The 27,243-nt window shown below is 36.2% G+C and overlaps 2 protein-coding genes across 3 annotated transcripts in view; one reads left to right on the forward strand and one right to left on the reverse strand.

The window, feature by feature from the left end:
* The window catches only part of DYTN (dystrotelin), a 78,334-nt gene extending 51,367 nt beyond the window's left edge, over positions 1-26,967 (forward strand). Inside the window, exon 15 of one of the 2 annotated variants that reach the window (XM_017735586.1) lies at positions 26,115-26,967. The gene's annotated coding sequence lies outside the window, so the exon portion shown is untranslated. Of the gene's footprint in view, positions 1-641; positions 961-26,114 lie in introns of those variants that run through there. The other variant, XM_017735589.1, reaches the window with a different exon arrangement.
* ADAM23 (ADAM metallopeptidase domain 23) overlaps positions 1-27,243 on the reverse strand; it is an 81,948-nt gene that overhangs the window by 8,829 nt on the left and 45,876 nt on the right. The window contains exons 11-25 of the mRNA XM_017735559.1: positions 26,982-27,148; positions 24,957-25,041; positions 24,090-24,180; positions 22,450-22,498; positions 20,839-20,938; positions 18,266-18,337; positions 17,432-17,518; positions 17,197-17,277; positions 15,218-15,268; positions 14,674-14,737; positions 13,296-13,401; positions 11,738-11,857; positions 10,593-10,761; positions 8,659-8,770; positions 1,166-1,256 (exon numbers count right to left, since the gene is read on the reverse strand). Of these exons, the coding sequence (XP_017591048.1) occupies positions 1,166-1,256; positions 8,659-8,770; positions 10,593-10,761; positions 11,738-11,857; positions 13,296-13,401; positions 14,674-14,737; positions 15,218-15,268; positions 17,197-17,277; positions 17,432-17,518; positions 18,266-18,337; positions 20,839-20,938; positions 22,450-22,498; positions 24,090-24,180; positions 24,957-25,041; positions 26,982-27,148 (1,445 nt within the window). The remainder of the gene's footprint in view (positions 1-1,165; positions 1,257-8,658; positions 8,771-10,592; positions 10,762-11,737; positions 11,858-13,295; positions 13,402-14,673; positions 14,738-15,217; positions 15,269-17,196; positions 17,278-17,431; positions 17,519-18,265; positions 18,338-20,838; positions 20,939-22,449; positions 22,499-24,089; positions 24,181-24,956; positions 25,042-26,981; positions 27,149-27,243) is intronic.

Below are 27,243 nucleotides of genomic sequence, written 5' to 3' on the forward strand. Positions count from 1 at the left end.
AATATTAAGGGCTGCTGAAACTTTGAAAATATAAGAGTATAAACCAGAAATAAAACATTTTCAGATGACCTTTGAAAGTAAATTACAAGATAAATATGACTTTATCACTAGATTCTACTTTGATAGGTGTCTTAATCAATTAGGGAATAACTTTTTTCTTCTCAACTCTGACATGAAATATGAGTAGAGGCCATAGAAAATTTTCTTCGAATTATTATTGTTACTACTACTTATATATGCATTTTCCTTGGAGAATTATGGCTTATTGTTGCATCATGGCTTAACCTTGATTCATGTTATTGAAAAGAAACAACAACTTGAAATGCCATGAGAAATCACTTGTACTTAATTACTTTCATGATCTGTAAGGTTATAAACACTGATTCTAACGGGTGATCCTTTTTACCAAATACAGACAATGCATGGGGGCAGACTGGACACTACAAAAAGGGTAAGAATTAAGTACCTGTGTACAAGACTCTGTTTGCTTTAACAGTCCCAGGCGGAATGACTAATCTGTTAATCCTCATAGTTACAAAACACATCAAACTAGAATTGGGAGACGAATACTTTCATCTTTCAGGAAACAGCTCAAGATTTCAAAATGTTCTCTCTAAACCTGACTTTTTTTTTTTTTTCAGATTGTGTATCAATAAAAGAAATAATCAGTTAAAAGTTAGGTCTGCTATTCCCAAGTTGTCAACACACTTGTTCCTGAAAACTACTCTGCTCCTTCCACCACTGACCATTTACACGACATCTCTCATTGTCAAAAAGTTGAGCAGTTTGAAAGTACTACTACATTCAAAATAAGACATGTATCTTTTGGGGGCTTTTTAACCAATGTAATCAGCTTCTGAGAACAATGCTACTGACTGGAGGAGGTGAAAAAAGACCTTGTTCCTTAAGCATTAGGTGAATTAATGAAAATTAAATTAATTCTTTTATTGTTATTCAACTTTGCACCCTGATAACATTTGCTATTTTCAAATCCATTCCCTCCGCTTGTTTAGTGCATGTGTAATTTCTTTTCTTGTTTAAAGCAGTTTGTTCGAGTTTGAGGGGTTAACTTGGAACTCTTGTAGCAGGAACTCAAAATTTAGTGATGTAAGCAAGAAATAGAAATGCCAGAGCCACCGAAGAGAAGACATGCGGCATTGCTTACTTAAAGCCCCATCCTGTCCCCCCAAGGACAATAGCTGCTACCAGGATGGCACCAGCGATGGAGCCTATTATAAGATTGGTGGCACTAGGACCTGTGATAAAGGATTAGGGTAAGACAGACATAAAAACCAATGACTTTATTCACATTATGTGAAGCATCTGAAGGGTAGTCAGACAATTCAGGGCATATAGACAGCACACAAGGTGATGTCTCTAGACAGTCTCAACAAGCCCAACTTAACTTACTTTAACAACAGGAATGCACAAAGCTGTTGGTCTCTGCATTGTGCTATGCTGACTTCTACCATAGATAAAAACCTAGTATTAGACAGTGAATTCCATTGTAACTTACTCCATTATCTGCTGCATGAACAGTCAGCTGAGGACACTAAGATATTTGTGAATAATTCCTTAACTGAGAGGGGAAAAGTATGAATGCTGTATGTTCTAAGACTACAGAAAATGAGAAAGAAATAAAAAATCAAAAAGCCCTTTTTTCATGGAGCTCCTGAAAGGTGGAGATATTTTAATTTGAGCTGAGAGCATCTAGCACCACTTACTAATCAGAGTCCAGACTCCCTACAGTTACATCAATGCTAAATTTACAACTGTTTGACAAAAGCAAATAATTATATAATAGGGAATAAAAGTTGAAATAAAAGTTTATTTCCACTAAGCTTTCCAAACATCAAAGCATCTCTTCATCACCCTCAAGAAGCTACTAAACAACAAAGTGGGAAAGGGTGGAGCAGAAAAAAAGAGCAACAAAAAGAAGCAGCACAAAATATGTTTGTGTCATTTTCTGAAAAGGGCAAGAGAACAACTCAATCAGATATTAATAATTGACCCTTAAGTGCTCTGTTTACACAGGACAGAGGGAAACTGACAGTAGGCTTGAGTAACATTTGCTCTGTACAGAACTTACTCTTGCAGTCTTTGATGTAAAATATTGCATCTGACCTCAAGGCAAGATGAAAGCAACTCAACAGTTCTTCTGCAGCATATCACACACTTTTTGTTTAAACATTTACATATTCAGGAATAGCCTTCAAAACCAGTTCTTGCCTCCTATCCCACTCTCCCCAAACCAACACTTCTACACAGCAATTGAAATTTTCCTAATCAATTGTTCTGAAACTGAATTTGGATAACTGTCACACAGCTAACATAAGGAAGAAAGAGGAGCAGCCAGAGAGCAGCAAAGAGCAAGCAAGGGCAGCTGCAACAACTGGAAGTTTTAAGCTGTTAGGTCGGTATCACAAAACCTCCTGCCCAGCCCCACACACTACAATAAAATTTACTGCAGCCATATGACTTTATTGCATCCACTATATGTTCCTCACATCAGTGCTTCTGGAGATTCTGATTAGCTAAAAGAAAACCAAGTTTTTAAAATTGCTTCCTGCAGTTCCTACACAAAGAGTATTCAGGAATACGAATAAAACACTTGGACTGAAAAAAAATATAGTGAGCTTTACAGATGAACAGTGCACAAATTTGACAACAAAAATCAAAAGATAATTTTGCACAGTTTGGAAGAATGTATCCTATTTGGACTTAATTTGAGTCAGGTGTGACTTAAAGGTAACAGGCGTGAGCTTGGTGGAGGGTAAGTGCCATCCCACAGACATTGTGGTTCCAATTAAGGCTTGCTTGCAACAGCAGCCTAATGAGTCTAATGAGCTACTATATCTGACTGAGATCTACAGCTTACTCTGGATTTCATCAAATGATCTCACAGAACAAAAGACTGAAAGCACAGCAAGTAATTTATCTGTAATAAATTTCAGAAGCCTTGAAAAATTCTAAAGCCAATTTCTTTCTAGCCATAGAATGCCATCTTCCCACAAAAGAGGTACAATGATTAATTGATAGTAACATAGTCATAAATTAGATAAAGATATGCCAAGTTACCACTTTTTACATTCCTCCTCTCACTATGTTCCCTGGTTGTTAAGTGCCTGGAGATGTGTATCCATTTCATAGTGCACATCTAATCACCAAGCAGCAGGTTATTATTTCAATAAAGAAAATCAGTATTGGTTTTATTTACTATAAATATTAAATGATTCAATCAGTTTAAACAGAAGAAGATCATATACAAAACAATTAGGTTTGGTTAATAGAAAAGTATAAATATCAAAACCCCAAGCTGGTAGAATAGGTAATATGACTAAACAGCAACCACTTAATTTATGAGACTGGAGTACTCCAACATTTGAATTCCAGTTTCAAAATACAGAGATCTAAGAGGATCACTGATAAGTCATTTTAAGACAAACTGTGCACATAAAAGTACTTAAAATGAGATTACTTTTATATGTTATACCTTACTGTAAGGATCTATGCCTTATGTTTTATTAAGCCTGAAGGGCATCAGGAACAGAGAGGGAATTTGCATTCCCTGTGTGCTTTCTATAAACCAACAAAAAGTAGCAGTGGCTTGCCTGGAACGTATTTTTATATCTGAAGGAACCAGAGGACAGAGAAATACTGATGGGATGCAGGAAAATGAATGAATAGAAACAAAAAAGAATGAGTCAGGTACTGAGTGATAAAAGCAGAGGAGAGATGAAGAAAAGCTGGCATTGGTATAGAAGGATACAGGAGCAAGAACAAATGGGTGGGGACACTGGTCAGAGCTGAGTGGCTTGAGAGAGCAGGTAAGGGAAGAGACAAACAGGAAGGAACAAGGCAGAATGTAAGCAAAAGGCAAGTGGTCCTCAACTTGTAGGTAAATTTTCTGCTCCAGAAACCTCTGCCCCTTCTGCCCCCAGACCTCTACAACTTTCAGAGTCTTCAGTTTTTAGTGAACACTTATAAAAGCTACCAGTAAAACAAAGATCTAATCTTTCACAAGGAAATTACCTATTACCTTCTTCCTTCTATTTGTTTTCTAATAATTGTCCTCTGTGAACACAAAGGTCTCTACTCTCCTGAGAATCTTGGATCAGTTTTGTGTGTGGACAGGTTCCTAGGGCTGCAGACTCAGAAACACGAAGTGCTGCCTCACTGGACTAGAACTGTGTGTGAATGCCTTTGCACTCAGCCTGATTGGGAATGGCAGACTGTCCTGCTGGGAGTCCCCCTTCAGAGAGGTGCCACTGTCACATGACAGACGTTATATATAGCACTAGAAACACAGAGAAGTTGGAAATCTCAGAGCAGCAAAATAGCCATTTCATCTGTAGTTTGCACAGTGAATGCAGAATGAAGACAGCTCTTATATGGGCCTTTTTATATGTATATATATACACGAACACAAATTTATATAAATCATAGCCATTATTAAAATTGAGGTACTGGGATAACACTTAGGATTACCGTTTCCTAGAACTATGAAAAGACAATAAAAATTGCTCATGCATATTCTTTATACATGAATACTATACTCCAGCACTGTGCTATCTTGAGGTAACAGAATCCTAGCAACAGAACCTTCAGAAGCTTTACTGGAAACCTTCAGAAGCTTTACTGGAAAACTACCTGTCTATATGACTATCATCAGCTTTCAGCTGCCTAGCTTGATCATTAGACTGAAAGCCCTGCATGTAATGAAACAGTCCACATTACTCAGTCTATTTTGCAAAATAATAATAAAATTCCGTTTTTTTCTCCTTTTCCTTTTTTTCTCTCTCTCTCTTTTTTTTTTTTCTTTTTTTTTTTTTTTTCTCTCTCTCTTTTTTTTTTTTTTTTTTTTTTTTTTTTTGGTAATTTGGTCTTTTTTTTTCTCTCTCTCTTTTTTTTTTTTTTTTTTTTTTTTTTTTTGGTAATTTGGTGTAATGGAAACATTTAGACATTTAATTTTATGGTGACAATGTAAAAGTTCACAACCTTATTGTTTTATGCCCCACATTATCCCAGACAGGAGAAGGTTCAACACTGCATGAGCAAACCACATGACACAGACACAGTCAAATCACATGACAAATACGGTCACCACAGGACGAAGCTAGGGGGCAACACAGAGAGGGCTCAGGTGCATACGGTTACCTCACACACTAAGGCACCAGACAGAGAACTCAAACTAAGAAAAATGCTTACTCTATTCCCCACCCTGTGCCTCCAAAAATCACCCCCAAGGCCAGAATGGTCCCTGCCACTGCACCTATTAGCCTGTTAGCGGCCATGCTCACTGTGTGGAGGGAAAAGGGAAGAATTTTTCAGGAAATCATCACATATATGTCTGAAATGAAAACATGAAATAATTCCTGAAAGGAATACTTTATGATATAATCCACCGCTGGATAAACAATTCAAATCTCCTCACAAACCTTGTTTACCAAATATTGTAACTTTAAAAATTCTGAAATGAACTCTATTTGGTTTTCTTTGAATGCTTGCAAGTATTTCAATGAGAAGTTTTCCTGTAAATTCCTCTCAGCTTGTGATTCTGTTATTTACTGTAAAAGGGAACATCCTCAACCTACTGCTTATTTAAAAAAGCCAAAATGTAAATAAATCACCAGTAAGAAAACTTTCTTTTTGATCACCAGAAACTTACTGTATCCATAGTATAATTAAAAACTGTTTGGAAACAATTCCACCTCAGGAAAAAACAAGAAAACCCCAACTTTTAAATTCCTTCTTTTACTAATTAGTAATATTTTTCTTTGTTACTGCATTTATCAATAGGACTCTCTGTTTATCTATATGACCTAAAAACAGGTAACACCTTTTAAAATCAAAAACCTACTCTAGAAACATGCTTCAGGTAACACCCTGGAAATTTTGATATGTTCAGATAGTCTCTCTTAAGACACCGAAGCCTTATTTTTAAAGGGAACTCCTTTGAGGGGAAAAAAATCTGTACATCTCCTATGTTAGAGATTAAAAGTTTGATAGATTCATTGACTCACAATAGACCAAAACAAGCAGCTGAATTCCCTGTCAAATGGGAACTTTTCTAAAGGACAAAGATTTTATAGACTTCATGCTGAATGAACTGTGTTTTAAAATATTTTGGTAATTTTTTTTCCTGTTTCATAAATATACACACACAAACATACACACACACACACACTTGAAACATAAATTCTATATTAAAATAAACAAACACTACTCCACTAGTAAAATAAAAGGCCTAATTCTGCAAATTAAACTGCAATGAAGAATCTCATGTGTATGTGGACTCCCACTGATTTCAAAACTACTAACCCACACTAAAGTAATTCAAGCTTCTGCAGTAATCAAAAACTAACAGCAAGAACTCTTTGTCTTCCCCAAACTGCTAAAGGCTGTGCACATCTGCTAGTACAGGATACAGTAGGTTGCTGAGTTAAGAGTATTCAAGAGTCATGTATTAATAGCAACATAATTAAGGACCATGAATCTTTTTATCCTGAAGTAGAGAATGGAGCCAAAAAGCAATTGATGGATGATGGAAAAGTCTGAGAAGTGCAGTAGAATAGCAGACAATTGTCAATTATCACAACAATACATAAATAAATATACTTCCTAACTATATGTGTTCTAATTGTAGTAAGAAAGATGCTTGGATTTTTGGTGTGAAAAATCTTAAACCTATTAGATTAATTTTCCCATCATGAGTGTTTCACTTCATTCAAAATTACGGCTAAGGAAAAACAAGTATTTTGGTTTCTGTCTTAGACTTGTAAACTGGCATATGACACAGGGAGTAATAAGGGATAAAAACTTAATGGAAGCTACTTTTGAGTATGTTGGGTCATTACAACAAAGAAAACTACTACTGTACTCTTCTGAAATCTTCTCACAAAGGAATTCCTCTACAAGCACACAGAAAGAGATCATAGTAGTTCTGTCAGTGTTCAGTCTCCTAAATTTATTTCTAGATGATTCAACATCAGTAAATTACTGTAACACCATAAGAAAAATAATCCATCTTTTGACACCAGGCCACCTCAAAAAAAACAAAAGTACAGTCTGCCATTTTGCATAGGGCTGCATTGAAAAATGCAGTCTAAACTTTGCCTGTACCTGCTGGCAGAAATCCATGCACATACCATCATTTAAGGCTTTTTCCCAGAATATTTCAACGTTGATGTATTAATGTTCAGAAAGGTATTTCCATTCTGAACTAGATGAGTTAATCTGATTTACAGTAATGTAATGACGATAAGTGTACCTTCTGTGTTACCCTTCCTACAGACCTTTTCACAGAGGAGGGAATCATTTCTTACCTACCAGATTTGGAAATTAACAAAGTAAAATTCATGTGCTCTCAGTGTCACAGCTGTAAATCCTGCTCTCCTCATCCACACACACAAAGAACAGAACAGCTCTGTAGTGTTGGTCTCCGTAATTTTTTATAAGACTCTCTGAGCAGCATTCCACAGTCAGGAATCTTTTTAAGGGAACTGGACTGATGAGTAGCTTTGTAAGGCAGAGTACAAAGCAGGCAACTCTACACTGAACAGTGTTGGGACTGGGAGTCCAGGAAGCACCTGTACAGATTCCCAAGTACAAACCTGGACTGGTCTAGAGAGCCTCCTTCACAATAGTAACTTGTTTCAAAATGATCTCTTCAACAGTTCTTGACAAATGTCTGCTGGAACCATTCTGCTAAGGGGTAACAGAAAAAGGCACACAAGCCAGATGTAGAGCCATTCTAGAGGGACATACCAAAATCCTGTCCTTCCTTGAAACCTTGGATCTTTTAGAGTAATCAGTTAAGAGTCTGAGTCCTCAGGACCACATTTTTAAACAACTCTTTTCTCCATCTGCCTTGTAAATAGGGCAGAAGAACCTGGAACTGGGAACTTTATCTGTAAATGCACAACACTGGATGAATATAGTCTGATGCTGAATAGTGCCCTGATGACAGGAAAGACATAAAAAAAACCCCTAGACAGCACAAGTCCAAAGATATCCAAAGACATTCTTTGGCAGAGAAGTCAGAGAGAAACTCAGATACTTTCCTTCCTCTTTGAAAAAACTTTTGGATTATTTCCTCAATAGCACCTGTCTATTTATATGTAGCTGAAATACATACTAAGTACATAAGAACAATGACTGTAAGAATAACAAGTTCTCAAAAATCGTAATTTCTTTTTTCTTTCATTGCAATATGATTTCAAGGAATCTGATCTTACCAGGGACATTCCACTTTTCCCTTTTTTATGCCACAGCTCTCTGAATTAGCTGGGAGCAGCTAAGAAAATTGAAAATCTCTAGTAAAATATAAATATTCAATTATCATATAAATAATAAGAGCTACACTACGTCAGATTCCAATCACAATGAAAATTATCATTAAAAAATAGAGAATAAGGGACAAAGGAAAAAACATTACCTGTTGAAATCTTCCCCAAATTTATTTTAGAAAAGTAAAAGTTTCATCAATTGTCAAAGTAGAAAAACCTACTTCCTCTACAGGAAGCAGAACTTTACTGTCTGGGTCTAAACCCAGCTGTACAACAGCATTTGCTCTTTATATACTATTTCTGCTACCATGTAGCAGCAGAAAACCATCATAAATACTTAAAGAACACCAAACCGAAACAAAACACAAACCCTTGGGTCCTTCCTCCTTCTTGCCACCAGTATCCCTGACAGGATCATCAATGCTGCAGTCTGTCCCAGCCCAGGAGAAATTACAAATGCAAGTGGCTTCATTACTACAAACCTGGAAAGAAAATAAGTGATAGCAGTTAGTTTTTAACTACTAGTAATTAACATGTCACACTGCATTTATTTAACATGTAATTAGACATTTAATTCACGGTATAAAACTTACCTATTTATATATGGTAACAATAGCACTGAGTGTTTGGAATGACACAACACACCTGATAGCTTGCTTTAACCCTCTTAATACTCTCCCCTCCTAGGAGAAGCAGAGCCAGTTCTATTATCACTGACACTACACACCTGCACGGGCTGTGGAAAATAACAGCAATTCAGCTAGACTAGTTAGATCTTCACTAGTCTGGACTTTGAGCCTGGATGCCCAGAAGGGATACAAAGGTTGAAAAGGTTCAAGACATGGTTACACTTGCCAACCTCTCATTTACAGCTTGCTCCCATGTAGAACAAAGCTGATACATTTTCATTGGTTTTGTCAGCATTTTTCCTAAGCAGCAATGAGGAATGCTTGTCTGGCTTCTAAAAGAGAGGGACCAGTTCTTCCTAAGTTTACATTTACTTGAATGACCTCTTAAAAAGGACTTAGCACTCTAAATTTGCAATGTATTTATTAGATACAGAAAAACCTGTCCAATGGACAAAACCTAAAACATTAAATCAATTGTAAGAGTTAATCACTATAAACTTTCCATATGAAAAAAAGAATATGGAATGGTGTTGCTGGAAGAGGTTACTGTGGAAAAAAAGCATGACATGAGAAACAGACAAAGAATGAGGTGTTGATTATAGGACTAGAAATTAAATAAATCATTAGACAAACAGCTAATAATGTCTTTTGGACACTGGAACATAGTGTGAAAAAAAACCCCAGAAAACAACCTACCCACAAATGATTCTAAGTAGCACATAAGATTTTTTAATTCAACTTTTGTCATGCTCTGCTTTTAAGAAGCACTCACTGGAGAATCTTACCCAAAAAGTTGAAGATAAACACATCTTATGGCAGGTTTGATCAACTGAAATACCCTTTTAAAATTAGGAATTGTAATAACTGAAAACAGAACAGGTGAGATAGTTCACTCACCCTTCATGTCCCTCTTGAAAAGTATCAAGATAATTTCTAGTCTCCTAGATACTTTACTTCCCAATTTTAAAATTTTCTTCTTTATTTTGACCCTAGCCCTCTACTTTGAAACACTCAATTTCATATTCAAGTACAGACAACAAGAAGAAATAACCCCCTTCTTGTATAAAGTCTAGCCCTTTAGACAAGTATTTGTCTCACTGAATCCCACAGTGGAAAGGTTTTATTGGTATTTAAAACAGCGAATCTGTTCATCAAAACAGACCTAACAAATGATCTTATGGGTAGAATAACAGAACAATGTGCCTGAATGTAAAATTATACACTTAGGATCTGTTCAAGAATTGTTTGGAACCATTCAAGAACTCCCTCTCTGCTGAGGACCCACAGTTTGGAATTTTAATTATTTAAGCTGTGGGCTATAAATCTATGAACACAAGACCAACTTTATAAAGGTGTTAGTGTGCAGGAGAAATTTAACTGAAGATAGCAAGTAGCTTGAAATATGGATAGTACATTACAGAAGTCTTTACAATAAGTAATGTCAAAGGTCTTTCTTGCTAGTAACAAACTCAACACTCTGGATATAAATGCAGAACCAATTTGACAACTTTCCTTTCTGAATTTTTTTTTATGCATTACAAAATGGCAGTCTTCCCCTGAATGCAACATTTGTGGTTTCAGATCGAAAGGTCTTAGGAAGACTTTCAGGTGTTAGGATCAGGTAGAGCAGAGAGAGCTGGGGAAGCTGAGCTGCTCACTTCCAGTACAGACTCACCCCATGACCAGAACAGACTTTTCCATTGGAACCAATGGGACAGCTGCTTATGTTCAAGGACTGAATTGGCAGGCACTTTTTGTCCAGACACATCATCTGAGGTCCACATGGAGCTCCATCCTCCACATAACCTAAATCTGTATCATCATCTAAAAGAACATGAGCACCACTAGGAGAAATAAGTTTTAAGATAGTATTAGTATTATGTCTGGAGTCTTTTGAAAATATTAAAAGCACGTAAGCGTAGACACTAAAAGCCCCACACCTTTCTTTCATTTAAGCAGTCACACAGACTGAACAAAACTGTAGAGTTTCTCTGTCTGTCCACAGCAATGACAACGTGTTCCATTTGTCAAAATAAGAAGTAGTTTAGGTAAGGACTTAAATACTCAAGAAGGGCACCTTACTGTTTGGGGCTTTCTAAGTCACTGACAGACCATGCTTTTTTCTTTTTTTCCTTTTTTTTTTTTCCCAAATGCTGTGAAATACTATTGCTAAAAAAAATACTAAAAAAACTAACTTGCCATGTGATTTAAATAAAAACATTAGTGGAATAATGGAAGAATTAAGAATCACTGTTCACTCAGGACCCAACTATGTAAGAGAGTGTTCTTAGTGTGACAGCAACGTTGCCAATGTCTTTAAAATACAAACCCAGTATTGTGCACAGACCCAGTTCTGCAGCAGACTGAAACTCATTTAGCTGTCTTTTAACTGAACAGTAGCTGAACATATTATCCTGCCACTACTCTGCAGTTTCCTCCCTCTCAGCCTTCACTTCACAACAGCTGTTTCTCTGAGTATTTAATACTCAAAATCGTTATATTTAAAATATGGGTCTTTGGTAATCACAGACTTTCTCCACCCTCAGAAAAACATAATGCTGAGCATTAAGCTCTGACTGTGAAGTTCTGCTATTGGAGGGATCAGGTAGAAGATTCAGGAGGATAACCCACATTTCACCCTCTTTAAATGTGGAATATTAGGCTTTTTATGGTTTGGGGTTTTTTTTTAATCAAAATAAATACCACTCAGAATAATGATTTTGCTGCAATTACCTAAAATCCACAGAATCTTACATTTATGTCTATCTTAATTAAGTTTGACAGAGATAAATCACATTGGAATACTGCATTGTCTTTTACCTGCAGTCCACTATGCGTCCTTGATGATAAAAGGAATTTGGGATAATTTCTCCTTGAACTTGACCAACTCGTGGAACTCGAGTAAGATTAGTACAGAGCAAAAAGCCACAGAAAACATCACTGGAAAATGAAAACATAAATCAAAATATTACTGGAATAATATGAGGTAAAGTTACAGAAAAGAAAGTCTGGCAATGGTGCTACTGATCATAGTAATATATTACCATAAGATTTTCAGAGTGCAAGCCTGGATATAAAATATTATTTTATTTACATGACAAGAGGCAGAAACAAGTCATCGATCATTCCAATGCACCAGTGAATGCTCACATGAACATAGAAGATATCTGTGCTCTAAGAACAATGCAGTACAAGTAAGAGGAGCCAAGCTGCACAAAGCTTTGCCATGTTAGGCTAAATTGCTTTTCCCTCTCTCTGGCAGCTTACACACCATATGTTAATGTTAAGTTTGAATTTTTAATTGAATTTTACTTCCCTTGCAGGACAACAGAACTGTAACAACAACTGTTAGTGTGCAGCTGTGTGTGCCCAAATTTTGGTTAAGAATCTGCTTCTTCTAATGTTATTTTATACCTGCATATATTTAAATGTGTTTTAAGATATACAAGGTATATTTTATATCTTCAATAGAAGGATATCAGTTAATACTGACTGTCCTAAGTTACAGAAGCAGCTGGATAAATGCTGGAAATTGACTTTGTTAAAACTGAAAAAAATGTGAATAGCCCTTCAGCCACACCATTGCCCTGCATCTCTCTACTAACAAAAAGAAGCTTTTATAGAAGTGAGGGATTTAACATACACATTAGAACAACACTATTCTCATCTAAATATTAAAAAATCCATTAAACGACTCTTTTCCTTATGATCCTATCTGAAAAGTAATAATAAAAAAAGCCACTATACAAGCATCAAATAGTCAAAGAAGGAAAACACTATTCCAAAACTGAAATTTGTATTTACATAATTTTTAATTATGAAGCAAATCAGGAGAAATTTAAGTCTATCCACTAATGATCATTACCTTGACAAGTAAATTTAATCAAATATTCATCTAGTAATGATCACATGGAAATGAATCGGGCCTTTTCTCTATAGCATCCAAATGTCTAATGGTCTTCACTGATCAAAATAAAGGTTGGAACGAACTTGAAACAGCCATAATCTGGTGTCAATCCCAGAGCAAGTGGACAGAGTGTGTGTATTTGCAGCCTAATTTATCCCTGCCAAGGCTGAGGTGTTTCTGCATTATGAACTTGTGACTTTTTATTGTCTTGTCCCTCAGCTCCTCTGAAATAAATAAAGGCACAGTATAATCTTCTGAAAATCTAGAATTCTTTATAAGTGTATTGCTGAGTCATTCGTAGATTTTTTGGAGTGGAATTTTTTCAATATGCAAACCTTGTGAGGGAAAGAAGATTCAAAATAATGCAAAACAAACTGCTGAGACATGCATGAAAAAGTATAAAAAGTAGACAATATTAAACCATTACCAATCTATTTAAATTACAAATAATCTCTCCCAAACTGAACTTACTGTTTGCTGCACTGAATCCATCGGTCTCCATCCTTTCCACAGTTTCCTTTTGTTGTGCCTTCTGTATTAAGCTTTTCATAACAAAATTTGTCAGATCCTGAAGACTCTGTTGATGAAGAAAAAAGAAACATGTTTTCCACTGGTAACATGACAGCTTTGAAACCTGCATAAATTTATTGCAGCAGTTCTCTGTAATTTTTTTAATACAAAACATCAATCTAAACACACATGTATGTGTACAGATGGTATTTTTCAGTGACTACAAGAGAGAACAGGCTAAACTGAAATACCTGCTGATATGTTCAAGATTTGCTCTGAACTTCTAAAAAAAAGTAGCCTCCACAGTGTCTGTATTCTATTCTGCATATGAAATTTATCTGTGGTCTAATTTTGTTCCCTTCATAACAGTTACTCATAGATTTAATCTAGTTGTTTTGCACTGCAATTATTCCTGATCTGCATTTCAGAAGATTTTATATAGGACATTTATGATAAGCCTATGTTCTGACATCAACTCAATGTTTATTTTATTCTATTTTTCAGATGGTCACAGGAAACCAAATTTGAACATCCAAGTGTAATTTCTACTTATTTTTAGGAGTAAAATTCTGAACTAGTAGGTTTTAAACCCATAATTATTTACTAAAGAGCTCATTTTTTTTTTCCTAAAAATGAATTTAAAAAACGAAAAGAGAAAGGCACAACAATTATATAGAGGAAAATAAACTAATAATACAGAGTGGCCTCAGTGGCAGTTATGACACAATGCACAAGAACACACTAAATGCCAGAGTACAGGATGTCCCGGTAGTTCTACACTGCTGAATTGTCTCAAAGTCATTACACAGAACATTCAGCCCCTCTCTGCTGCAAGCAAAGCCCATTGCAATTGCAATTCTATTTTGCTCAACACCTCTGGACTTAAATCCATACTATGCATATTCAAGTTCCCACCAATATACTAATTTTCCTGACTTGGAGGACAGTATAGGAAGGAGAGGCAAGGTAGAGCAACTTTAGCATGAACCACTGCTGGGATAATGGAACTGATGACTGTCATTGAAAAAAACCCCAAAACATCTAGTTTTGAACTATACCCCAAAAAATCCTCAATCCCCTCCCCCCCCAGGAGCATTTGCGGCCCTCCCCAGATCTGCAGCCACATCATGCCAGAACTATCTCACTGACACCACTCCCAGACTCAGAATTCCACTTCAAGCCAGAATTCCAATCAAGCCAGTCTCCCACTGCAGTCTACTCACTCTATTGATCAGAAGACTGAGTGACAAGAACAAAAAATAAAAATACTAAAAATCCAAAGCAAAGGCAGGAATGAACTAGAAATAAAATACATTTAAGGTAGTTAAAGTCAACCTACTAGATCCCCAGATATATTTGCACTGATTATCTCTTGTCTTGCATTCACCATTATAGCAACGACCCTAAACAAAGCACAACATGTTAGCAATGAGAACTGAAAACAACATCTCCTTCCCCTCCCACAACAAATGTCTCATTTTCACTCTTCACATGCACGTTGAGATGTAGAATAGATTCCATGAATTTGGGTAGATGAAGTACACATTTTGGCCCAGATTCCCAAGCCAGTTTGTGTCCAATACATACTGACATTCAAGTAGTTGCTTTATACCTTTACACAGTTGTAAAGAACTTATTAACAGGGAGTGTAATAAAAGATCTACATGTAAAATGTAGAGATACCAAGTGAATTTCACTCTAAGCAGAAATTATTACTATTCACAGAGTGCAAAAAGCACAAGCAACATTGATGTCTAAAGGATAAAATTTATGAAGAATTATGGAATACAAGATTTTAAAAAATCAATGCCAAAGCAAAACAAGAATGTGTATTTGGTTGATTTCTATTTGCTGATGTGCAGGGATTTAAAAAAATTGCATACCTGATTAGAATCACAGGCATACCCATCTTGTTTATGAAGATTTGGTGGACACTGAAAAAAATTAAGAATCTTTTTCATCATGTGTACTGTAATAATACATCAGAGTATCACATATGGAATTTTCCTGCTTTTAAGAAAATTTCACAACATACAAAGGGGGTTGAAAACATAATTAGTGCAATAAACTTTAGAGCTACAAATAGAAATGAAAAAATTAACATCCTGAGCCATGAAACACAAGGTTCAATACTAACTTCCTGCATATTCCAAGTAGAAATTAAGGAGGTGAGGCAAAATGAAAACCAATGTGTTCAGTAAGAGGATATTTGGGAGCTAATACTGGGGTCATGTTTGCAACGCTGCCATCAACAGGCATTTCAGTTCCACTACAACAGTGAGGGAGCACCTGGTCAGCCTACCAGTCTATTGCTTACAGAGCTTCAGGAGGTTTAATGATGTGTTATGTTCTCTTGGCACTGGAAACTCCTTTGGTACAAACAAGTCACTAGGTCCAGAAGCCTCAGACTACTAAAGTAAGGAGCAGACCATTGTTAAGGTTTTTCCTCATCCAAAAGAGACCTGTGAAAATTTGGAAAGGCTATGCTGCTGCACTGGACTCTGTTAGCCAATACTCTGAGGGCAGCCTTTCTGGCTTCAGAAAGCCCTTCTCTCTCGCATTAAGAATGCTCCATCTACAGAACAAAAGATTTACAATAGAATATTGGCAATAGCTACCTGTCTATGTGTTGATGTCTCTGATGATAAAAGAAAAGGATATTGTTAATTTATTGGCATTTATAATTACAGCCAATGCCCAAAGAGATTATGATCTGTCCTGAATCTCATTTCTTCAAAGCTAAGAACTTGATGTGGTAGATGACTGCATCAGTTATGGAGTTCTTATAGAAACTTGAAGTTTATATAAATGGAATAAATATATAAACATTCAGTATTGAAAAGGAGCATATATTACCTAAAGCATCAAAGTTGCTGTGAAAATGGAAAATGTACAGAATGTTGACTATGTAAAAGAACTCAAATTAAAAAACCATTTTGTTTGCTGTTTGTTCCTATATTTTTGAGTATTTGCCAAATATTTTCAGGACAAATGCATATGATTCACAACTTTTAAAATTCTCATACATGTGCACACTCTTAAAAAAAATAACACACTTTATACAAGTCTTACAAGGAGCAATTGAGGGATCTGGGGTAGTTTAGCCTGGAGAAGATGAAGCTCAGGGGGGACCTTTTCACCCTCTACAACTCCTTGAAGGAGGTTGTAGAGACATAGAGGTCGGCCTCTTCTGCTCAAGTAACAAATGACAGGATGAGAGGAAATGGCCTTAAGTTGTGCCAGGGAAGGTTTAGATTGGCTATTAGGAAAAATTTCTTCACCAAAACGGCTGTCAAACATTGTAACAGGCTGCCCAGAGACACAGTAAAATCACCATCCCTGGAGGTACTTAAAAGACACGTGGATGTGGCATTTAGGGACATGGTTTAGTGGTGGAGTTGGCAGTGCTGGGTTAATGGTTGCACTCAATCTAAAAGGTCTTTTCCAACCTAAATGATTCCATGTTTTTATACTCCATTAGCTATAATTTTCTACAGTTCTATTTTAAGGTATTTTATTTCACAAAATCTTAGTGTTATTACCTTTGAATACATTCACATTTATAGTGTATTCTTATTAGTAAGTCATAGACCAGGCAAAGAATAAAGAAGGATGCCTGACACAAATATTACACACAAAATCCCAAGAGTTATAAAAAACAAGCAAACCTAAAGGAGTAATATTTTGAGTCCACATAGATTATTGTTTTCATGAGTTTGCAACAGTTTATACTCCACTGTTACATCATCATTTTGGGCATATGACTGTGCAGTTTGTCAATACAATTTTCCTGTTCAATGAATACAAAAAAAAGGGTGCAAACAAACAACAGTGCAAGCAGAGAACGTTTCTGCACACATACCTGCCCAGAATCCCCAGTGCAGAACTCTGCAATGTCACACTCATTCACTGCGTATCGACAGTCATAACCTCGTGGGAAAAACTAGAAAATGAAAAATATAGTTCAGCACTAAGATTACATTGACATAAGCTGCTCCTTTTCCTTCTACCTGAAACACACTTTGAACCTTAATAGGCTGCATGTGACTGCCGTGGACAACTGAAAAGAACAATTGATATATGGCAGCAACACTCACAAGACACGATGTATTACAGCAGGGTCCATCACTACAATGAGCTCCATTAGAAAGAGAGCACTTCTTACAACAGTCTGCATAGCATTCCTGAAGAAAACATTAAGCAAAAAGTTTAGTCTTCCATTTTAAGTAAGTCTTTTTTCTTCACAACCTTTTCAACAACAAACTATTACATACCAGCAGACAAAAGATTCAGTTTAGCATTGATGATCTGAAATTATCAGCGGAAGAAGCCTTTGCACTACTCAAATACTAAAGGGAAAACAGTGACATACAATGCTATAGTAACACAGGGATTCTGAAGCCTGTGCCAAATTCATGCTGCTTAGTTAAATTATATTCGATGCAGAAAAAAACCCCCAATCTAATTACAGGTGCAATTATATTTAAATACTAGAACTAGGACTCAAATCTAGAGGGAAGATTTTTGCAAAAACATTATTGGAGTATTTCTGCACTAGAGAAGAAAACGACAGTTTACTTGTTCTGTCTGAATGCAGGCACCAATCTCCCAAAGTATCAGTAAGGAGTCTCCCACTCAAACATGCTCTCAAAGAAAAGTAAAAAGGTAAGCACTTCTCCAGTGCAACTCAAAAACTGCTGGGAAACAGCTGTATCTTGTCATTAGTATAACAGGAACTGTGCAGAGGACACTGTCATTGCACCCGTTGTCATTTGAAAAAATGTTTTTAACACAGGCCCTTAAAGAAATTGTTCCCAAACAGGCAAAACAAATCCATTTCCATAACCTTTCCCCCTTCCCTTACCAATCACTTAATTTATCTTAATATATTTTGTAAGAAAGACTGTGAAGTAATATATAACTCTACTTGCCATTCGGAAACCGCAATCACATTCTTCTCCTGCTTCTACATATCCATTTCCACACTCGGTGGCTTCAAACAGCTGAAAGAAAAAAGCCCCCACCCCAAAGTAAGAATAAAACCAGTGTCAAGTGACTTTTGTGTCACGTACAACCCATTTCTGTGATGCTACACTAATGTGCTGTCCCAAGCAACGCATGTGCTGTGCCTCAGTGATGGAAAGGCAGCGTGGTTTTCAAGTGCTGCTCATCAGAATTTTTCAGACATGAAAGGTGTTCAGCTAAATCACAGGAATGCTGGTCCTCTTTAGGAGAATACTGATCTCAGAAACCCATGATAAATAGAGACACTACAATAATATTTAAAGGGGATGACATTTGAACTTCTGTTCCATGGACTCCCAGTTCTCTGATAAATCCTTCAAGAAACCAGTCCACAATATAATCTCTGGGATCTACTCAGGTACCCACACCTGCTCATGCAATGAGCTACTGTCTATTCCTGTGCAACATTTATGCATAAAAACAGTAAATATTAAGAAATACTGCCAAGAGGATGTGCCTTATTAGTAAGTTATAAACAACCACACACAGATAGTACTAAACAGCTAATCCTAAAACCAGATACATGCACTACAGATAAATCCTGCAGTTCAGGATGATGCAGATCCTATACTGGTTTCACATATCATAATTTTGATTAAAGATACTTTTCAGCCTTGTCACAGAAATAATTTTGCAAGAAGCTTGTCCGTTTTCAATACAATTCTACTTAAAAATCATATAAGAATATCAGGAATCTCCAATTTAATTGGGATATTATCAACAGAAACATTAACTAGAATATGGCTGAAATGAGAAGTTAGAAGTTAAAATGTGAACAGAAATCAAAGGGTGCAAGATGTGAGTAAACCGTTCTGCATGGCCTTAGTGGAAGTAAAGCTGTTGAGAATCATCAAGATATGAAACAACATATAATACAATACTAATTATATAAAAACTTGTATGGAATTCTTCTCCGGTAGTTTTGGTTGGGGCAGGGAGGAATCATAATGCCTAATAAAAAAGAAATAAAACATTTCACTTTTGTTGCATAATGCACATAGGTAATTAATAGCACCTACAATTTTGGGTGCCAAAAGCAAAACAATACTGAAGAAATATCCGTATGTGCTTTTCTTCACTAGCAGTGTTGACAGGATTAAAAAAAACTAATTTCTTTTTTTTTCCGCCTGTAAGCTACTGTTTCTACTACACTTTGGTGTAAAAAAATAAGATCTTACTCTGAAACTGAAATTCATTTCTCTATCAAACAAGAAAATTACAGAACACAAGCAGGCACACACAAATTTCCTATGGCAATCAGGAACTATTTAATGTTTATATTCGTGTCAGAGCACAACTCAGGTTATAATTTAAAAAATGGCATCATGGTGACTGCTTAACAACTCCATTTTACTTACCTACGGATTAAACACACAGTTTTCTACCTTACCTCCTAACCTCCAAATAACAGGATTCTAAACATTGTATGATTATTTTTCCCCCCAAAGAACTTCAAAGCTGTGAAGCACTGGCACAGATAATATATAAAGATAATTCAACCATTTCCCCAGGAGCATTTTCCTCAGCATAAATCAGATTTTTATTCTGTATAGAGTCCAGCTGACAACTTCTTCACATTACTTTGCCTGACAAGTATCATTAAAAACTGAGGCTGTGTTTTTCTATTTCCCTACTTACTCCTTTGTGTAAGAATTCTTGCATTCTTATTCTATAAGCAAAGATTGCCACCCTGGGGAAAGAATCAAAACCACTCGCACAAGCAAAATTTTTAGTTAATTGTGCAAGGTGATGGTCCAGCAAAGGGTACAGCACAGTAAACAGAACAGTCTAATAGCCTCATGTGGTATTAAATTCCACAAGGACAGCAAGTTTGACACTATGATTAAATAGAATATTAATACTTTGGATTGCTCTTACTTGGCAAAAAGAGCCACATGGAATATTTTTATACTATTCAGCTTTAGAAGGATGTCATGCTGACATTGCCTTAGAAAAAATTATGACCTCGGTAAGTTTTTAGGCAAAAAAGGCAATGGTACAAGTAAACAGCTATGAATTACAGAGTTTGCTAGATGTAATGAAATGAAGTTAACATTGAGAACAACCAAAAGTTACTACTGTCTATATGAAATCAGCTATGTATTTCCATTTCCTAATGTGGTAACTGGCATTCTTTTTAACAACCTCAGACACAAAGTCCAAGAATTGAGTGTAGGTGGAGCATAAACTATGATCTCACTTCTGGATTTATTTTGCACTATTTCCGTCTTAATAAGTAGTGCATTTATGCTGAATGTGATATTTATCATTATTTGAGTATGAAGAATTATGGAAAATAAGTTGCATTCCTCTCAATATTATTTTTAAATGCTAGGGGGATGAACAGTCAGCTAATTACAACCTCAAGAAAATACCCACAGACATCTGAATAAATTTGAGAACAGATGTATGTCAGTGAAATTATTACATTTTCATTTCAATGTGTAGCAAATGTCCTGACTACCAATTTATTTATTACCTTTGTTGGCCTGTTAAAAAGACAGGCACCTCCCCCACGAAGTAAAAATTCTTTGTATTCTGCAATGCTGCATTTGGAGAATTTCCTGGAATGGTATACCCTAAAATAGCAAAGAATTAGGTGAGTAAATGCCTTGAAACACCACCAGCTACTGGAAAGGGGCAAAGGGGTCACAACTTTTTTTTAATACTGTAAATCCCAGTTTCTTACAACCACTGTGTGCAACAGTACGACAGCTCAGTCTTATTCTCAAACAATAAAATCAGAACAAAAGAAAAATTTTACAACATTTTGCATTTTTATATTTCTACTTTATGAATGTATAGTATTTGTAGCTCTTAAACTTCTCAATAAGGTAACCCCACATTACAGTAGTTGCTATTCACCCTTTCTGTTGCATGCATAATCCAGGATCCTCTCAGGTTTGTTTGCAGCACCTACAAGATGCTGCAGTAAGAGGTTTCACAGCTTAATACAGACTGGTAGAAGAACAATTTCATCCCATTTTCTTCTGTCATATTTGCTAATCTCATTTCATGTCTCCCTAGTTCTTACACTGGAAGAAAGAGTAATCATTCGTTCATGATGTTAGACTTCTCTCATGTTTCCTCAACTCCATCTTTTTTCCCAGACTACTGAAAATGTACTTTATTAGTAATTTCTCATTCAGAAATTGTCTGATGTATTTATTGGTCATGTTTTGAGATCTGGGAACGAGATCTATTCACACTATTAAAGATTGGGGTAACCGTGCCATAAGGAGGTTCTTCATTCCTTTCCTAACAGTGCACTCCTACTGAGGTATTTCCCCACTGAATTATTCAATACAGAGAAACTGTCTTCTGACACTCATGGAGTTAAGAGAAAAGGTTTTAAAGTGCAGCTAATTATTCACTCATTTCATTAGTCAGTCCTTTTTCAGCTTCTGCTTGACCATCCTCTGCTCCTGGTTTTTGTTTACTGTTAACCTTTTCTACAGAATAGGTTTATTCCATAGCCTCTTTTTCTGATACTTCCATCCAAGACCAATACTTTGATTAGTTCACCATGTGAAGGAAGCCAGTATCTATTCTGATCAATGCCTTACCTTGGATTCCAGAAGCATATTTATGGAATGATTTTCTGCTGCATTCATACAGTGGCTAACAATTACAAGTCTACAGGGAAGCCACAAAGTAACTCTACTGGAGAACCAATTTCCAAATATCATATGAAGAAACTCAGCTCCTTGTCTCTTATTTGTAGCTAATTTTCTCCATGATTTTTGCAATCAAGCTTCCAAGGTGAGCAAGATTCTGACAGAAAGTGATTTATAAGACTCAAACTCCTATATTTCAGAAGTTATCCTTTTCCAATCAATTGCTTACAGTATAGAGAGAAGAATCTTTAGCAGTGTGTGAGGGTAGAGGGCAATGAAATTCCTCCCATATAGATGTGCTTCCCCCTCAGACCTCATTGACTATGTAGCTAAGGATTGAGTTCCAACTGTGTCCAGTTTTTCATTTATTAGCACTAAAACACATGGATAAAACCCAATGCCTAAATATTTCTGTCATAACGTAAACTATGAACTCATTCCAGAGCCCTCAATTACTGATATTTATGACATACCCTGTTTCCTCCATGATGCAACCACCCCAGGATTCAGTGCAGTCACACTCTTCTCAGACAAGACCAAAATACAACAGAAAAGGAGAGAAGTTATAAATATGCTTACAATAAATATAAGTACTCACTATAAAAATGGAGCTTGACTAATTATACCAAGATTTGATGGTTGCTTGGCTGTACAGACTCTAGTCCCAAAAAAGAAACCAGCCCACTTGAAGACATACTAATACACTAAATAAATGTGGTAATTTCAGATTACCTTATCTGCAGGTTCTTAAGACTCAACACAGTTTCAGGCAGTATAGAAAGCTAAAAATAGTTGGCAAGGTTCTTCCCTACATGCTCTCAAAACAGGCAGCACAAGGCTGTGTGCAGTACACATAATATTGATGATTTTAAATGTTCACATTTCCTCCTCCCTAAAAATACAGAATACCCTGAAAGAGGATTGTTATTGGACAGGCCAGGCTTTTTCCATTTGGCATAAAATTATTAACAGTAATATGTGAATCAGCCGATCAAACATTCATTCAAAAAGTAGTTGAATGAAAATGGATTTACAGTTTACTTACAGCTATAGCATGTAAGTCAACAGTGACCAAATTCATAACATAAAAACAAAAGATCAGTACCTTATGGTTGGTAAAACAGATGCTGCACACTGCCCATAAAAATTATCTACCAAAGATAGATGTACTGTAGTAACTACTGGAAATCCAGAGTTTCTCCATGGAAAATGTTCACAGATTATTTATATGGTTATTTCTACTCTCTCCAGGTCTTTCATTAATCTTTCTCTATAAAAGGGCACCCAAATAAGGGCACTAAACTATCATATCAAAAACCTTAATCTTTCAGTTAAAAAATATTCTGTTTTTCAAATTGTATGAATTCTGTTTTACCTGTAATCAAAAAACAATTATGTAGAAAATATTTTCACAATTTGCTACTTAACACAGTCCAAAAATAGTGCTTTACAAAACAATATTCCTATGTATGGTTTCCTAATTCACAAATTTTTGAAGTGATTCCACAATAAAGTCAACATTATCATTCACATTTTTAAAGAGGAAACAAAGAGAAAAGGTAGCCAAACTGCTTACAAAATGCAAGTGAAAAATCAAACAATTTTCTTGAGCCTTGAAAAGGGCTTTGCAGCAGCTTTTGTACCAACATTCCACATGTGTTAAGGACACACAAATCTGGTCTGGCTGTGAAGCAGCAAGGTAACAAGTTGAGCAAATGTCACACTGAACTAGGTTACAACTCTTTACCATTTCTTCACTTGTACATCAGGTATTTTTGCATTTTAAGAAGTCCGCAATTGTTCTATTGGATTTACAGATTTCATTATGATAGAAAAGGAGTTCTAAATTAAATTAATGGTGTTTTCACCAATATACCTTTGAATATTGGTTATGAATCCAACCTCTCAACACAGAACATCACTGAGGTTATTGCAAAATGCTGCTGAACTGGCGGCTCTTGTTTTGGTGAAGCTGAAATTTTACTACATATATTTCCAAAAGCAGCAATTCTTGTTCTACAGTTACAGCAATTTTGGCATTTCTTTCAAACACAATAAAGGAAGTGCTTATGTATTTAGCTAAGGAAGATAAAAGAAGACTCCATGTACATACTCGGTTTCCTGGCAGCTGGCTCCCATTGTATTCCAAGATTCTGAGCAAGACTTTGTGCTAGTTCCTGTGCCATGGGCAAAGGGAGTCCATACTGCATTCCAAGAGGAGCACAATTATAAAAAAACCAAAACCCCTTTAGTTATTGCAATGAACATTACACTGGCTCATTCTGGCTTATCACATACCTACTACTTCAATAATTCAATGCAGTCAGTCACAATTCTATGTGCATATAAGGAAAATTAACTCAATAAAGTACATAACAGATAAAATATTCCTCTCCTAATCTCAGGTAATCTCTCCCCACTGGTTAATCTAAAGAAAGAAGTCTATTTGATATATACATAATACAGTTCCGTAATAGTAGGGATTTAACCCATGTAAAAACAGGAGAATTTCATTATCAATTTAACACTGCACTGAGGAAAAAAAAATAACAATAGTAAAAAATTCAATACACAGGGACAATTTGTTTTCTAATTTCAATGTTAAAAAAACTTCAGGAAGAATTACATGTCACTGGTACCTCAGAAGATCAAGTGTCTTACAGTGATAAGACAAAAAGATATTCACTGTGTTTCACATATTCCTGTCTGAGATTTTTGGGTCTAAATTTATGTCAAATATAATAAAAGCCAATTTAAGTTCTTTTTAAGAGAATAATGCAGACAGGAGAGAAATGCTTTCTAAAAAGACGAGCACTCTGAGCAGTAGTTTGATGATGATCAAGCAGGCTGGCTGTGAGAATCCTAACTTTTTAATATTTAAGTTATCTTTAAAGCCCTGAATACTGAAACATATAAACTGTTGAGATTATAATGTAGAGATTCTACTTTACTTCACTTTAGTAATGAAAAAAAAAATTACCTCATTCACTCCTACTCCTCTGGCCACAGAGCAAACCCCTCCAAAGTAACTTAAGCTGCTCCTTTTGTAATGAAATGTCACATTCCTTACAAACAAATAAAAATGAAGAAAATATAACACATTGACATTGGGCACCAAGAGCTTATTGAAAGACCACACCCTCACACATGCCATGATAGATTGCATGTACATTCATCTACTTCTAGCATAAAAAGCAACTGCAAGTTTACAAACAGAACGCCAACACTGAAAGAGGTGATTATATATATATATAAGCTTTGACAAAGACTATTTTTCTCTTGTAGAGCCAGAATCAGTCTTAATCCACAAACAAACCAAGCACAGAAAGCTCGAGTGCCAGACTCCTAAGACAACAGTGATAACATTCCTTTTAAAAGTTACCAATATATTCCAATTTTTGATCTGTCAGGAAGGAATTCCGTTCTGAAATGTATCAGTATTGAGAACTTTTTAAACTATGCTCTTAATCCAAACCAATTTAAGTTCTAGTTTCAACTCCAAATGAAAAGACTGAGAAGTATGCCTAAAGGGAAAGTAATTTAATACTGCACTTTAACCCTGCCTCCTTTCTTTTATTTGTTAATAAGCCCCAAATAATTTAGTTAAGTAATGTAATCTGGAAGATCTAAATTATTCAATAAAACGCCTATAAATTACTATGAATTACTAAAACTACTATTTTAACTCCAGAGTCATAATAATAAACCTACACAGCCTACAAACAACCTACAGTGACCCTGCATGGTGTACGAATGACCTAACCTTTGAAAATTAATGGAGTCTTTTTTAAATGACAGGATACTCCATACAGGTATGTACTTATTTTTCAGAACATTCTAACACCCATCAGAACTTTCAGACTGCAGCTTAATTAAACACATACAGCCAGAGGCTTTACAACAGACAGGACTGCAGTAAGGGCTGAGCTTGACAGGCACTTCTGGAAATGGTCTAGTTCATCCCCCCAGCTGCAAGGAGGCTCAGCTGGAGCACACCATGTTCCGTTGGCTTTGGAAAATCTCCAAGCATGGGCACTCCATAGCCTCTCTGTGCAGCAGAGAGTTTCAGCATCTGACCACCTTCACAGTGAAAGGTTTTTTTTCCCCCCATGTTTAAATGGAATTTCCTGTATTTCAGGTTGGATTTGATACCTTTCACCATGGCAAACTCTTCAGCAGGTGACACAAAACATGCATTGAAGTCACTAAGAGTGCATGTCAGCAGCATTTCGCCTGTATTATGAAGAACACAATCAGCATTGTATTGCAATGCCTGTAGTAAGGAAATCTGGAGGAAATTCTTCAACCCTTGTTTTTATCTTCTTCTGCAGAAGATGAACTACAGGAGAATCCCATGGAAGACACTAGTTACTCCATCCTCACAGTATGTCATGCTGCTGGGAGATGGCTTAAGATCTTCATGCTGCACAGGGGAACATATTTCCTCCTCTTTGCTTACAATGCCGTGAAGTAAAATAATACTTGCTCAAGGCTGAAATCGTGCCTAATGATGCAAGTGGAATTTCCCCTCAAAATGCATTGTGTCTCAGAACAATTCATTACAGCTCTAAAGGAGAAGCCCTTCCATTAACAAATCATCACTGCGGCTACATGTGCGAATAAATATACTAACTGGAACACTCTTGTGGCAACACATAATCCTGTCAGCTCTGCCCTCTCCTGATCGTAACTGGAAAAGCAGTACCTTAAACACCTGATTGGCAAAGCTAAGTGTCCTCAAGGGCTCATCAAAAGCCACTTCAAATGTGACACTGTCTCCAGGTTGCAAAGACATTCAAATATCATTACAGATACGTATATCAACATGAGTACGGTATATACTACACCTATTAAAAACAGGTGTTAAATATGGATTAAGCTTCCTAAGGAAGGCAGAGGTCGATTGATATACAGAATACTAAGCAAAAAAGTACGAAAGAAGAGACAAGTAGACAAAAGCAGTAGACAGGAAGTAACATTCTAAGCCATTGCAAAGGGTACATACGAGAGCAGGTGCACAGCATCAGCGTGCTGCTTGATGTAGTGCTGCCGGTACTTGGAGAAGTCGTGGAGCATCTGCAGAGGGTCAGGGTGAATATTAATGCGATCTCTGTCTGTCCAAGTTTCCACAGCAACGAGAACCACCCTGGTGTTCAGCTGTTCCTTGTATATCTGAGGGCAGAGACAGGACAGGCACAGGAGTAGAACACTGGGTCAGACATGCACAGTTAGCCAGTAAGAGTAAAGCGGAAGGACAAGAGGGATAA

This window comes from Corvus brachyrhynchos, unplaced genomic scaffold (assembly GCF_000691975.1).
Source record: "Corvus brachyrhynchos isolate BGI_N302 unplaced genomic scaffold, ASM69197v1 scaffold255, whole genome shotgun sequence".
In the NCBI taxonomy this organism is placed as follows: domain Eukaryota; kingdom Metazoa; phylum Chordata; class Aves; order Passeriformes; family Corvidae; genus Corvus; species Corvus brachyrhynchos.